A 15056-nucleotide genomic window follows, 5' to 3' on the forward strand; every position below is an offset into this window, starting at 1 on the left:
TTAGTCTTTTCTGATGGCGCCTTCGTTTCCACCGTCTCTTGGTGCAACGTTGTTCGAAGCCTGTTCTGCAGTATACGTCAAAAAAGACGAACCCACAGTGAATGCTGTACGTGCTTCACTCTTGCAGCTCACCAGCACTCTCAGGAGCTCATTAATCCTTCGCCTAAAACGAAACACTGTGAACTAGAAACTGTAAACGCGCACCTTCCCTTGGATGTTTCTCGTTTAGTGTTTGTTTCTGCCGAGATCTTTACTGATCGGAAGATTTGTCAGTTTCAAGAACTGTTGTCGCTCACGCGTTTTGTACGTGACGTCCTCAATAGATCTTCTTCACTTCCCCAGAGCTTTCTCAGTAAACTGTCGGCCATTCGCCTCCGCTACTACCGACTTTAGATGATCGCTCCATTTGATAGTGTTTCGCAATGTTACATGTAGATGTTTCATCTTAGTTTCTGAGTTAAGATGCATACCGTTTGTAATGTTTTTGGCTAATGGTGCCTATCCTGAGATCTGTCAATCTCAAACATGAGTTTGCTCTATTGGGACACAGTTATTCCAGGTAAACAATGCTGTGTGTGGAAGCTGTAATGTTGTGCAATACGGGATGAACTCAACTTGGCGACACATACTGTGTAGCGATTACGTGCTGGGTACGTGCTCCACCACGTGAAACGACTGAGAAAGACGTTTTCTCGTCTAGCGCGTGCCCTTATAAGGAAGCGTTGCGTTTTCTGTCCTCTGATTGGCTGCTTTGAGAAGAGAGACTCCAGATGGTCACGACGCGAAGGGATGGCGTCAGTCTGAGGGTGAACGTTTGTGTAGAAAGGCGTGGGAGGGTCTACTTTATTATATTTCATTTGTGTACCATAATTTTAAAGTGCTTGTGATAATTTTCATTTTATCCATATTGGATGAGGGGTTGTGGTTGTGAATGTCAATGTTAAAAAATATATCGGCTCAGCCACTTGTTTATAGTTTAAAAACACTAAGATTGAGGCGTTTCGGAACAAGGGAAGTAGCCACGATGTTTCAATTTTATTGTCAATTTTATTGTTCCTGGTGCATGTTCCATTTTAGCGAGTTTTAACGGGTTCTTTTACATTTCATTATTCTGATGATGGAAGCTTGAGTTCCGAAACGCGTCAATCTTAGTGTTTTTACACTATAAACAAGTGGTTGAGCTGATATATTTTTTAACATTGCTTGTGATAATATCCCACGAGGATACCTGTGGTGAATAAGAAGTATTACAGTGTCCATACACATTACCAGTAGGTAAGTAGCCTAAATGTAGCGATCCTCACTATAGTCACGACCTTGCCACATCTTTTGCGTAAGGGACACAACTGCAGAAGACGGAAGACTTATGGAAAGAAAATTCGCGAAATGTGACCAAAGTGTATATACGTAACGCTCATGTGAAATGTCTGCTTGTTACGACCACACCACGTCACTATGTTTTCAGACAGACTGGTGGACCATCAGTAACGGTGGGTGAAGCTTTAACAATGCCAGCCACTCGTGCTGGCGAAATGTCAGAAAAATAACCAAACAAACTTCGGCCGAAGGATACGAGACAGAAGTCAACAGGCAGTTTGTCAATAACTGGCCACTAAAGGCTTAACAGTTTTGACACTGGAATCTGTTTATGTCCTGATAATCGCAGACATCGTGTCTGGAATGCCTCCGACGCTGCCCCACAGGTGCAAACAAAGTCGTGTGGGCAGATATTGTGGGGCGTCATTTCGTGGGTCACCGCGCACCTATCGAGGGTGTCGCAGGAAATCACACTGCTCTGTGTAGCGGGGACGAGATTCTGCAACCAATAGCGGGACTGTGTTGCCAACAATTTGGTGGTAATTTCATCTTGATGGATCCAGAATGAGATTTTCACTCTGCAGCGGAGTGTGCGCTGATATGAAACTTCCTGGCAGATCAAAACTGTGTGCCCAACCGAGACTCGAACTCGGGACCGTTGCTTTACGCGGGCAAGTGCTCTACCAACTGAGCTACCGAAGCACGACTCACGCCCGGTACTCACAGCTTGCTTCGGTAGCTCAGATGGTAGAGCACTTGCCCGCGAAAGGCAAAGGTACCGAGTTCGAGTCTCGGTCGGGCACACAGTTTTAATCTGCCAGGAAGTTTCATATTAGCGCACACTCCGCTGCAGAGTGAAAATCTCACTCTGGAAACATCCCCCAGGGTGTGGCTAAGCCATGTCTCTGCAGTATCCTTTCTTTCAGGAGTGCTAGTTCTGCAAGGTTCGCAGGAGAGCTTCTGTAAAGTCTGGAAGGTAGGAGACGAGGTACTGGCAGAAGTAAAGCTGTGAGTACCGGGCGTGAGTCGTGCTTCGGTAGCTCAGATGGTAGAGCACTTGCCTGCGAAAGGCAAAGGTCCCGAGTTCGAGTCTCGGTCGGGCACACAGTTTTAATCTGCCAGGAAGTTTCATCTTGATGGATGATAACTCGCGTGATCACCGTGCTGTTTTCCCTAATACGTTCTTTCGTCACGCCAGGATCACGAGGGTGCCTACTCCCTGGACGTTAACCCCATCGAACATGTATGAGGTCGATTGTAACGACCTGTGTTTGGATGTCGACAGTGAACACGTACTCTGTGCGAACTGCGAACACTCGCTACTGAAGAGTGGAAGAGTTTCGTCCAGGACTGGTTTGATGATGTCTTTGGATTATTCAAAACTGCATCCGAACAAGAGGATGTCGCACCACATACTGAATTTGAAATGCATATACAGGGTGGCCCAACTAAAAGTTTCAGCGCAAATATCCCTGGAATAACAATATATATTGAAAAACGAGTCTCGCGGGTATGTATGTAGGGCAGAGACACTGTGAAACACTCTAAAACGTAAGCAAATATTATTTTCAACACAGACTTATTTTTTATGAGGGCACCCCATATTATTTCTTACGCAGTCAGTAATATGAAAAATTACAAAAAGAATGGCGTCGATTGCACTGCAATACGTCAATTACATGCTGAGAAATTGCAAAGCGAAAGGTGCAAGTGTGACCCCCACGTTGCTCGTAATCGCGATGTGACTGACTTACTACGATGCAGCAAACTCTGTACTTATTGCTACTGTTATGATGTAAACTGGAAACAATACAGATGTCCAGACACAATGAAAAATAAGAAAACGGTTTAGTCGTTCGTGCTTTACTGGTCTTTACTACCGTACGAGAAAGGACGCAACAGTAACGAAAATCCGAATATCACCAGCTAGGGTAAACATATTTTATTGCTGACCAAAAATATAACAGAGGGGTAAATGGTAGTTGTGTGACTGGACAGCTGTATTGCTTCCAGTTAACTTAATAACAAAGTAAATAGCAATAAGTGCAGCGTTCGTTGCATCGTAGTAAGTCAGTCACATCGTGATTACGAGCAACGTGGGGTTCATACTTGCACCTCGGGATGTGCAATAGTGGCAGGTTTCGTTTATTACGAGCGTCAAATTCGCTTTGCAATTTCTCAGCATGTAATTGACGTATTGCAATGCAACCAATGCCAATCTTTGTGTAATTTTTCATATTACAGATTGCGCAAGAACTAATACGGGGTGTCCATTTATGAAAACGTAAGTCTGCGTTGAAAATAATATTTTCTTACATTTTAGGATGTCTCGCCGTATGTACTTTCGTGAGCCCCTGTCTTAGACTCATAAACGTGAAAGTCGTTTTCCAATATCTATTGTCGTTCCAGGGACCGTTTAAGTGGACCACCCTATACGCGCGTGCCTGAGAGCCAGTTTTTGTCTTCTGTGCCACGAGGTGAGGCAAGACTCTTGCGGATGCGCTACTCACCCTGAAGACGAGGCTGGAGCTGGTGAAGGTGGGCCTGTTGTCGTTGAGGTGCAGCACCTCGACGCGCAGCAGGCGCACCGCCTGCCGCGGCGGCTTGCCCCCGTCGGTGGCGGCCACGGCCAGCCGGTAGATGGCGCGCTCCTCGTGGTCGAGCACGGCCCGCGTGCGGATCACGCCCGTGACCGGGTCCACCGAGAACACGCCGGCGCCGTCCGAGTCGCGGCCCTGCGGCAAGCCACAGCGCGCGCTCACAGCCGCCGCCCTCGTCTCGCACACTGCACAGGTGTTCCGCATTACCGTTCCTCTACGTTTATCAACTCATCGAACTCCCGAGCCCTCGCCCATATCGAACACCAGCGCTCGCACAAGCAGTAATGTTTCCTCTGTCACACCTACACCGTCAAACCACGATGCATACCCTCTTCTGACAAAACTTCAACAGGCTCCTTCTCGCATAGAGTGACATCGGCTCGACACTTATCCATTTTATGACATAATTCATCCTTCCCTATTTTACCCCACAACACGGGTCCCACCTACCCTACATCTTTTCCTACTCCTTTCCTCTTCATACTATGGCCCAGCCACATCTCAGCCTCCTCCTATTCCTTTGCTGTGTTCTGACATAGCCCCCCCCCCCCCCCCGCCCCACAGTTCCACACTACGTTACTTGACCCCTTTGCTTACACCCTCTTACTGTGGTCCTATGTATCCTCTAACCTACCCTCTAGAAACTTATTCTCTTTCCAGTGCAGTCCTCCCAATTCAAATGAAACTGCAATGCTTTTCTTAAAGGATTTTCTACCTTGTTTCGACATTTTTTGATATTTTCTCTTGAATGTAAAAAAGGCAACTGGTTTTTCTTATCATCGAAAACACCGTCCTTCCCCTCTGCTCATTGTGGGCTACGGGAATGAGAAACTATAGGGAAAAAGGAGGCAAATTATCTGTGTTACGGAATGTTGCAGGTTATTTCATAACGGGCTCAGACTCTATTCAGCACTGTCTTTACAATCATATTGCCAGAAAAGCGATACTTTTACATTACGGAAGAAATAACAAGCGGGTATAGAAAAGGGTATAAAAGACAAAATGAAGAACAAATTAAGGGATATAAGAAGGACTGATGATGGAAAATAGCATAACGTTCGCGGAGGCCACTGATATGCAAACCAATTGAGAGCAATAAAATGTATACATGCAGGAACATAAATTCGAGTAGAGCAGAGCTCCATATTACCATTCCTTTTGTCTAACGTGAACGTCGTAGAAATGATGAAGAAGGTGATGCAAAATTTAAGAAGAGGAATAAACGTTAGGATTCGCTAGCGGAGGAAAGAAGAGACCACTTACAAGTCCTACTCATTGAAATGGGGAGCGTACTTACGGGGCAAGGAAATACAGAAATCGAACAGAAGAGCGAGTTTGTTATCATCAGAATTCTGGTACACACAGTCCCCAAAGGAGCGAAAGTATTGTTGTATGTATGTAGTAAAATTACAAGGTAAGGCCAAACAAGGAAATTACAAATGTATGTGAAGGTGAAGAACGTGTTCCAAATAAATAAGTAATATAATATACGACATTTTTATAAACTGTCTGCAGTCTGCTAAAGTAGTTAAAATATTGACCTATTTAATAGTAGCGTGGAAGAGAGGAAGAAGTTGCTGAAGCAAAATTAGGGGACGTGGAATGTGTGGGAAATCACAGGAAATGCGGTGCTGCAGAAGGACGTCAAAGATTAAATAGACATGATGAAGTACTAACTGAAGAAGTCGTAAAATGATTTTGGCGGAGAGAAGTATATGGAGAATTGTGACTACAAGAAGGGACTAGCTAAATCGACCAGGAGCCTCCTCTAAGAGAAGTAGCAGTGTTGGGGGAACAGTTGCACGTTCGAGAAACGGAGTGCGAGAAACTGCTGGTGTGGCGGGAAGGGAGGCGAGGCGGCGCGGCGCGGCCGGGCGCTCACCGTGAGCAGCGAGTAGGTGACGGAGGCGTTGGCGCCGTCGTCGCGGTCGACGGCGCGCACGCGGCCCACCTCGGTGCCGGGCGGCTGCTCCTCGCGCACCGACACCACGTCCTCGCGCGGGTCCACCAGCTCGGGCGAGCAGTCGTTGACGTCGGCGACGCGCACGCGCACCGCCACGCGCGAGCTGCGCGCCGGCGCGCCCTGGTCGCGCGCCTCCGCCACCAGCTCGTACGAGGCGCGCGCCTCGCGGTCCAGCGGCTCCCGCGTCACCACCTCGCCTGCGCACAGGTAAACAACGTGCAGTCGACCGAAAACACACTGCACCTTTCTGACATAACAGAGAGATCCTCATGGCGGATACAGCCATTAGTGAACACAAGGTCATTGCAGCGAGGCTCAAAACCATTTCAACCAAAACCACTAAAAGTAAACGCAAAATACAGGGTGATTCAAAAAGAATACCACAACTTTAGGAATTTAAAACTCTGCAACGACAGAAGGCAGAGCTAAGCACTATCTGTCGGTGAATTAACCGAGCTATAAAGTTTCATTTAGTTGTACATTTGTTCGCTTGAGGCGCTGTTGACTAGGCGTCAGCGTCAGTTGATGCTAAGATGGCGACCGCTCAACAGAAAGCTTTTTGTGTTATTGAGTACGGCAGAAGTGAATCGACGACAGTTGTTCAGCGTGCATTTCGAACGAAGTATGGTGTTAAACCTCCTGATAGGTGGTGAACGTTTTCTGTGCCATTTCAGCCAATAAACTTTTTTGGTCCCTTTTTCTTCGAAGGTGCTACTGCAACTGGACTACAGTATCTGGAGATGTTAGAGAATTGGCTGTTCCCTCAGCTCGAACAAGAAGCACAACAATTCATACTTCAGCAGGATGGACCGCCACCACATTGGCACTTATCTGTCCGTAACTACCTGAACGTCAACTACCCGAGGCGATGGATCGGCCGCCAAGCAGCCCGTGACAGAGCACTTCATCACTGGCCTCCAAGAAGCCCTGATCTTACCCGCTGCGATTTTTTCTTGTGGGGGTATGTTAAGGATATGGTGTTTCGGCCACCTCTCCCAGGCACCATTGATGATTTGAAACGAGAAATAACAGCAGCTATCCAAACTGTTACGCCTGATATGCTACAGAGAGTGTGGAACGAGTTGGAGTATCGGGTTGATATTGCTCGAGTGTCTGGAGGGGGCCATATTGAACATCTCTGAACTTGTTTTTGAGTGAAATAAAACTTTTTTAAATACTCTTTGTAATGATGTATAACAGAAGGCTATATTATGTTTCTTTCATTAAATACATATTTTTAAAGTTGTGGTATTCTTTTTGAATCACCCTGTATATCTATTTAAAACGGCAGATAAATATTCGCTCTATGCCTTCCTAAGAGATAGTCTCCATTCCTTCCGAGTTAATTATGTAGGTGTAGACCAGATATGGCTCAAATTCAAAGATACAGTATCGACAGCAGCAGGTAGACTCATACCGCATAATTAGTTAATAAGAGACGGGACTGATCCACCGAGGCACACAAAACACGTCAGAACACTATTGCAGAAGCAACGAAAAAAGTATGCCAAATTCAGAAGAACGCAAAATCCCCAAGACTGGCTAAGTTTCACGGAAGCTCGAAATTTAGTGCTGACGTCAATGCGAGATGCTTTTAATAGCTTCCACAATGAAACATTGTCTCAAAATATGGTAGAAAACCCAAAGAGATTCTGGTCGTAAGTCAAGTACACCAGTGGCAAAGAACAGTCAATACCGCCGCTGCGCGATAGCGATGGAAATGTTACCGATGACGGTGCCACTGAAGCGGAGTTACTAAATACAGTTTTCCGTAATTCCTTCACAAAAGAAGACGAAGTAAATAGTCCAGAATTCGAAACCAGAACAGCTGTTAGCATGCGTGTCATAAAAGTAGATATCTTAGGTGTTGCGAAACCACTCAAATCACTTAAGAAAGGCAAGTCTTCCGGTCCAGATGGTACACCAATCAGGTTCCTCTCAGAGTATGCAGACACAATAGTGTCTTTCTTAGCAATAATATACAACCACTCACTTGACGAAAGGTCTGTTCCTAAAGTCTGCAAAGTAGCACAGGTCACACCCGTATTCAAGAAAGGAAATAGGAGTAACCCATTGAATTACAGACCCATATCACGCTAATGACCGTAGCAGTTTTGCGCCCTAAAACCATAACATAACAGACCCGTATGACTGACCTCAATTTGCAGAAGGATTTTCGAGCATGTACTGTACTCGAACATTATGAATCACCTTGAAGAAAATAACTTATTGATACAAAACCAACACGGATTCATAATATATCGTTCTTGAGCAACACAGCTAGCTCTTTATTCCCATGAAGTAATAAGTGCTGCATACAAGGAATCTCAGATAGATTCCATATTCCTAGGTTTCCAGAAGACTTTTGATACCGTTTCTCATAAGTGACTATTAATCAAATTGCGTGCATATGGAGTATCGTCTCAGTTGTGTGACTGGATTCGTGCTTTCGTCTCAGAGAGGTCACAGTTCGTAGTTAAGGACGGTAAATCATCGAGTAGAACAGAAGTGATATCTGGCGTTGCGCAAGGTAGTGTCATAGGCCCTCTGCTGTTCCTGATTTTATACAAATGATCTAGGTGATAATCTGACCAGCCACTTTAGATTGTTTGCAGATGACGCTGTAATTTATCGTCTAGTAAAATCATCAGACGATCAACTCCAATTACAAAATGATCTAGAGAGAATTTCTACATGGTGCGAAAAGTGGCAATTAGTACTAAACAAAGAAAATTGCGAGGTCATCCACATGGACTATAAATCGCACAAATCTAAGGGCTGTCAGTTCGACTAAATAACTAGGAATTACAATTACGAGCAACTTAAATTGGAAAGACCAAAAAATGACTCTGAGCACTATGGGATTTAACTTCTGAGGTCATCAGTCCCCTAGAACGTAGAACTAGTTACACCTAACTAACCTAAGGACATCACACACATCCATGCCCGAGGCAGCATTCGAAGCTGCGACCGTAGCGGTCGCTCGGTTCCAGACTGCAGCGCCTAGAACCGCTCGGCCATTCCGGCCGACAATGGAAAGACCACATAGACTAGATAATATTGTGGGGAAGGCGAAACAAAGACTGCGCTTTGTTGGCACAACACTTAGAAGATGCGACAAAACCACTAAAGAGACAGCCTGCATTACACCTGTCCGTCCTCTGCTGGACATTGCTGCGCGGTATGGGATCCTTACCTGGTAGGATTGATGGAAGACATCGAAAAAGTGCAAAGAAGGGGAGCTCGTTTCGTGTTATCGCGCAATAGGGGTGAGAGTGTTACTGATATGATACGCGACTTGGGGTGGCAGTCACTGAAACAAAGGCGTTTCTTTTTTTCTTTTTCTTTATTTTTTTTTTTTTTTTTTTTTTTTTTTTTGCGGCGAGATCTGTTTACGAAATTTCAATCACCAACATTCTCTTCCCAATGCGTAAACATTTTTTTGACACCCACCTACGTAGGCAGAAATGATCATCATATTAAAATAAGAGAAATCAGAGCTCGAACGGAAAGATTTAGGTGTTCCTTTTTCCCACGCGCCATTCGAGAGTGAATGGTATAGTAGTGAACCATTTGCCAGACACTTAAGTGTGAATTGCAGAGATGTAGATGTTATTGCACTCGCAGTGAGGGCGCTTCGGTCGGCTCGTGTCTTTGTGTGTGCTCTTGAGGCTAATGAGAATGTTCAATTTATGGATGTCCATCTTACTGCATGGATGAGGAACTTCAGCGAGAAAAAGTACCAGCACACCTCTACCTTGAGACTGTCGTCAGCATATTACACTAGTTTCTGCGGCACATTACCGCCATCAACAGGCCCACTGCCAAAAGAGTATTTGAGGATAGCTGTAATGTGCCGCCAAAGTTAGTCGTTGATAGAATAAAGAAATTCTCACAATACAGTTGTGGTGGTACTTTTTCTCATACAATGAGAATGTGCTCTGTTGTTCTAACGATCAGATAACTTGCTCGTGAATCTGGTTCAAATGGTTCAAATGGTTCTGTGCACTATGGGACTTAACATCTGTGGTCATCAGTCCCCTAGAACTTAGAACTACTTAAACCTAACTAACCTAAGGACATCACACACATCCATGCCCGAGGCAGGATTCGAACCTGCGACCGTAGCAGTCGCGTGGTTCCGGACTGCGCGCCTAGAACCGCTAGACCGCCGCGGCCGGCGCTCGTGAATCTATTCGGACTTCCACAGTTATATGACAGTCAAAAAATTAATATGGTTTTTGTTTACTGGAACATCGCCGCGTGTTTCAAAAATGGTTCAAATGGCTCTGAGCACTATGGGACTTAACATCTGTGGTCATCAGTCCCCTAGAACTTAGAACTACTTAAACCTAACTAACCTAAGGACATCACACACATCCATGCCCGAGGCAGGATTCGAACCTGCGACCGTAGCAGTCGCGCGGTTCCGGACTGCGCGCCTAGAACCGCTAGACCGCCGCGGCCGGCGCTCGTGAATCTATTCGGACTTCCACAGTTATATGACAGTCAAAAAATTAATATGGTTTTTGTTTACTGGAACATCGCCGCGTGTTTCAAAAATGGTTCAAATGGCTCTGAGCACTATGGGACTTAACATCTGTGGTCATCAGTCCCCTAGAACTTATAACTACTTAAACCTAACTAACCTAAGGACATCACACATATCCATGCCCGAGGCAGGATTCGAACCTGCGACCGTAGCAGTCGCGCGGTTCCGGACTGAGCGCCTAGAACCGCCAGATCACCGCGGCCGGCACCGCGTGTTTCCGATAGCGCCCACAGGAGGCCAAGTGCAATAATATCGTGGTCGTGTAGTACAGACAAACCTCGGTGTCCACGGAGGAACAGCACTTCCGTGCCCTACCTGACAACTGAGCTCGAGGAAAAGAATACTACGTAGTCAGAGTGAATCTTTCTTTCTGCAGCGGTTTGTGTGCTGCGCTGTCTGTCTGGATAGCTCACTTCTCAGTATAAGCGCCCCTTTTTTTATTATACAGTGTAAGAAGCTTAATTATAAATCTTGCTTTTCGTATAGTTTAAACAGTTAAAAATGAAATTATATTAAAAGATAAACAAGAACTAATAACACAGAATCTGAATGGTAAGTCATGGGGAGCCAGAACTACAACACTAGGATGGTCTTCCTTAGGGCTCGTCTACTCCGCTGTGGAATATCGTGCTCCAGTGTTGCTTAACAGTCCACGTGTGAGAAAAACCGATGTCCAGCAAAATGCAGCAATCAGAACAACAGCGGGACGCATCAGATGTACTCCTCTTCGTCGGTTACCATCTCTAAGCCACACTGCACCACCAGATCTTCAAAAACAGAATGCCCTTCTCAAGGAATATGAAAATTTAATTAAAATCTCCCAGCTTCCAATCCTCTCTAATGTCCCTGCAATTAGAATGAGCAGTCATATTTGCAGAATCGCTGCAAGCAACGGATTTCAATATGAACAGGAAGTAGTCGGAGACGAGGAATAGCGACTTCTCACTGGGATTCCAGCTATGAAAATGAGACCATCAAGCACATTCAAAGAAGCTGTAGCAAACGAGCTTTCTTTGAAGCGACAGAGGCAGCCCTTCGATGGATTGAAAAATTAGAAATTCGTGTATGTTAACTGTACATCAGTTTGCATTTCCCTAGGATAAATAAATAAATAATGGCATCTTTCGAAGTCGCAGCTTCATTATTATGACTCGAAAGACAATAAAAACAATTCATTATTAAATTTTGCATTTATTTCACTATCTCACTTTGCCGAGAATAATAAAAAGGCATGTCATCGGACTAGTAAAAAAAGTATTTAAAATAGTCAGTAACAGAGTTGCTGACTGAAGAAAAAAAATAGGTCGGTAAAAGTATTGCCCACAAAACACAAGGTTCTGGATGTTCGACTACCGCCGGTCCGGCACACAGTTTTAATCAGCCTTGAAGATTCAGTATTACACAGTGTTGTGTGTTTTAGTGACAAACTCGCGCAACAACACGTACTACATGCCTTTTCTGTCTTAAGCGTTCTTAAAATTGAGAATATTTTCCAGGCGAGTCTCTTGTGAATCTTCAAAAGTTTTCTATAGTTGATATGTTTCTACATTTCAATTGTCCTTGCCGTACATTGTTGGCAGAGACTGCAAGCAAAAATTTCTTTTAGGAAATCGCTTTTCTCTAACTACATTTCATTTTTTATGCAGTTCACATTAATGGCGTAAAATTTTGTGTTGCAGGTTACTTTCCGTAAACTTTCGTTTAGTTTTCCTACGAAAGTATGTGTGAATGTCACTTAACAACAAAACTAGAGAAGTATATAATTAGCATGTTAAGAAGAAAGTATTACAAATGAACAACAACGTCATACAACCAGTTTATGAGCTGTGGTGTTCAGCGATTAAATTTTGGCTACTTGAGCCATTGTAGACGGAAAACTACTTGCTGTACAGGTACCCAACTTTATAGGAGTGATGTTCAGACTGTGCGCTCCAGGATTCGTGTTGTTAGTACTGACTGTGTGATGAGTTGCCGTTAGGCGCCGGTTTCTGTTACGGCGATGTAGAAATGTAACTTAAGCATAACTGTGCATTACAGTTGTAGTCAACTTCCGTCTGGACAAGGTGAGCAGGGCTTTACTCGTAAAACTGTTTTATCAAAATAAAAGTAACAGTGCTGCTGCCCTTTGCGAGTATCGACGCACTAAGTCCTCTTTCAGCACCGAGGTTGAAAAAAAATGAATCGGAAATTCGAATTATATGGTGATTTGGGAGTTGGTCCTGGGAGAGGCCGACGGCCTATTGCGCCACCAATTGTTGAAGAAGCTGCCGTTGATGCCGGACGCAACGTGCGACCTTCAAGCAGAGCACGTGCTGTGTGACGACAGCTGGACATTCCGTGGTCCAGCATCCCGCCTGAGATGTTTCGGGAAGCTGTGGAGCGACCTCTGGTGCGGTTTCAGGCTGTCGTGGACGCCGACGGTCGTCACCTCGTCACACTGAGTAACGTTTGTAGCGTGGAATGTAAATATGGTACGCAATTAACAAATGTTACCCTCTCATGTGGCAGTTAAATTGTCTTTCTTCCAATGGTTTATTCGTTATTTCTCTCCCGCATGTCCTTACAAACGTTTCCATAAAGTTTCATTGTCCTATGATCACTTGTTTATCAATGAGGCGAAAGTATAATTATAACCACCCAGCAGAATTCTCGTTTGAAACGGAAGGATTACAATTTTTGTTGTGGCCGTGGGACTTGAACTTTCAATACGAGAACTAAAGGTGAGAGAGAGAGAGAGAGAGAGAGAGAGAGAGAGAGAGAGAGAGATAGAGAGAGAGATGCATGGTGGGAAATTACTAGGAGTTAAACGAAAACAAACAAATGACAAATGGATCACAGAAAATACTCAAGTGGAAGCAGTAGTTATGACGGCAATGAAAATGCAATAAAGGCAGGTGGAGGACATGTAGACAGGCGAATTGGTGCGCAGGTGGAAAGACGAAGCTTCTCCTGGATTCCGAGAGGTAACAACAAATCGGGACGACGACGTAACGTCAGAAGACTACACATCACCAGACAACACGCAAGAGTGACACGGACAGCTGTAGATGAAGAGAATAATTTATGGAGGCGTCCGGAGGTTATCTCTGTTCAGCAGTGGACGTTAAATGCATTATGACTTCGATGGTCTCCTTCGTGTTTGTTCAGATAGAGAACATGCTGATCGCAGTGGTGCAATGTTTAAGACACTGGACTTGAATTCGGGATGACGGCGGTTCGAATTCCCGTCTAGATCCGCTGCTTTAGACGCACCATCGGTTCCTACATAAAGTAGGGAAAATACTTAACTGATTCTTTCGAAGGGGTACGACCGATTTATTTCTTCAATTCGAGCTTGCCTCTAATGTCGATGGGATGTTAAACCCTAATCTTCCTTTCTTCCTTTTCTAGAGAACGTGATAAATGAAACTGCTATGCAGAATGCCCGGAGCGAAAAAAAAGGGCCACGGCTTTCCAACTTGGGCGACTCGCCCTCGACGAAGATATTCGCTTTGGGTGCGACCTCGACGTCGTTATGACGCATTTTGGACACTCCCGGGTGGAAGAGGCCTGCCATTCTCCTCCCGAAAACTATAAAACGTGCGGGCTAGGGAACGACGGTGCCCTCCGTACAATTAAAGCTGGCGGCAGTGTCCCCTCATTAAATGCATTCCCTGCTGAATGAGGCTTTTATAGCTCCTAAATTGACGTCAGGGGCAGCGGCCGGGCAGCCTAACCTGAAAGGCTGCGCGCGCAGGCCGCCTGACAGCCCGGCGCCGTCCACTCCACTGCTGCTGCTGCTGCTGCTACGGGAAACAGAGAAAATATCGACGCCTCTTGCAACAGCCAACGCTATTCCAGAAGCAGACGAAGAGTAGAACTTTGGCAGACATCGCTGGACAGAGAACACTGGCCTTTGGAATTACTGCACAGTCTTGCCGCCGCATGTCGCATATTATTTCCTTCGGTCATCAGACGCGAGCACCTCCACATGAGTGGAAGCTACGGTGTACAACAAGAGTGTCACTTACGACAGTCATTGTCCTGATGGCAATGCGTTAGATGTTTGAAGCTCCGCTCTCCTTCGGCGCCATCGTCAACACAAAGTGGTGTGACTGTGACGTGCATTATTTATTGCAGGCTCACTCGCTAGGTGTATAATCCGAACAAGTAAGGAACTTTACGACATCTCGTGGGAAAGCACGGGCCATATCGATGTATACGAAGGTGGAATACGTTACATCACACGAAGCACATTTATACTGGGCGAAGAAATGCAAAGACAGAATAATTACGAAAACACTTTATGAGCTCCTACCATTCCACTTGCAGCTTTTGAGAAGGTGCTTGGATAGTCACTTTTTATTCTGTTGTTTAAATGGGAAAATGACTCATTAATAAATGTACGACATAAAATGTTAGATTATCTGGGTTAAAATGTCGTAAAATATAAAAATGTGACAAAGAAGTGCCTGCTGGTTCGTGGTCAAATACGCTTTGATAGGTAAAATGGAAACAAATAGAGTTAACTTACAACTTTTAAGCAGAGTCAAACAGATATGTATAGTCCTAACATCCCATTAAGAATTAACTACAAAAGTGTTGTATCACATACAGCGAAAAAACATTTTCAATTTATCAATTT

The 15056-nt window shown here is 44.9% G+C and overlaps 1 protein-coding gene across 1 annotated transcript in view; it reads right to left on the reverse strand.

Annotated features, from left to right (window-relative positions):
* The window catches only part of LOC126092406 (protein dachsous-like), a gene marked incomplete at its 5' end in the record, with an annotated part of 322105 nt that overhangs the window by 152611 nt on the left and 154438 nt on the right, over positions 1-15056 (reverse strand). Inside the window, 2 exons of the mRNA XM_049907980.1 lie at positions 3828-4052; positions 5800-6077. Coding sequence (XP_049763937.1) covers positions 3828-4052; positions 5800-6077 — 503 coding nt within the window. The remainder of the gene's footprint in view (positions 1-3827; positions 4053-5799; positions 6078-15056) is intronic.

This window comes from Schistocerca cancellata, chromosome 7 (assembly GCF_023864275.1).
Source record: "Schistocerca cancellata isolate TAMUIC-IGC-003103 chromosome 7, iqSchCanc2.1, whole genome shotgun sequence".
NCBI lineage: Eukaryota > Metazoa > Arthropoda > Insecta > Orthoptera > Acrididae > Schistocerca > Schistocerca cancellata.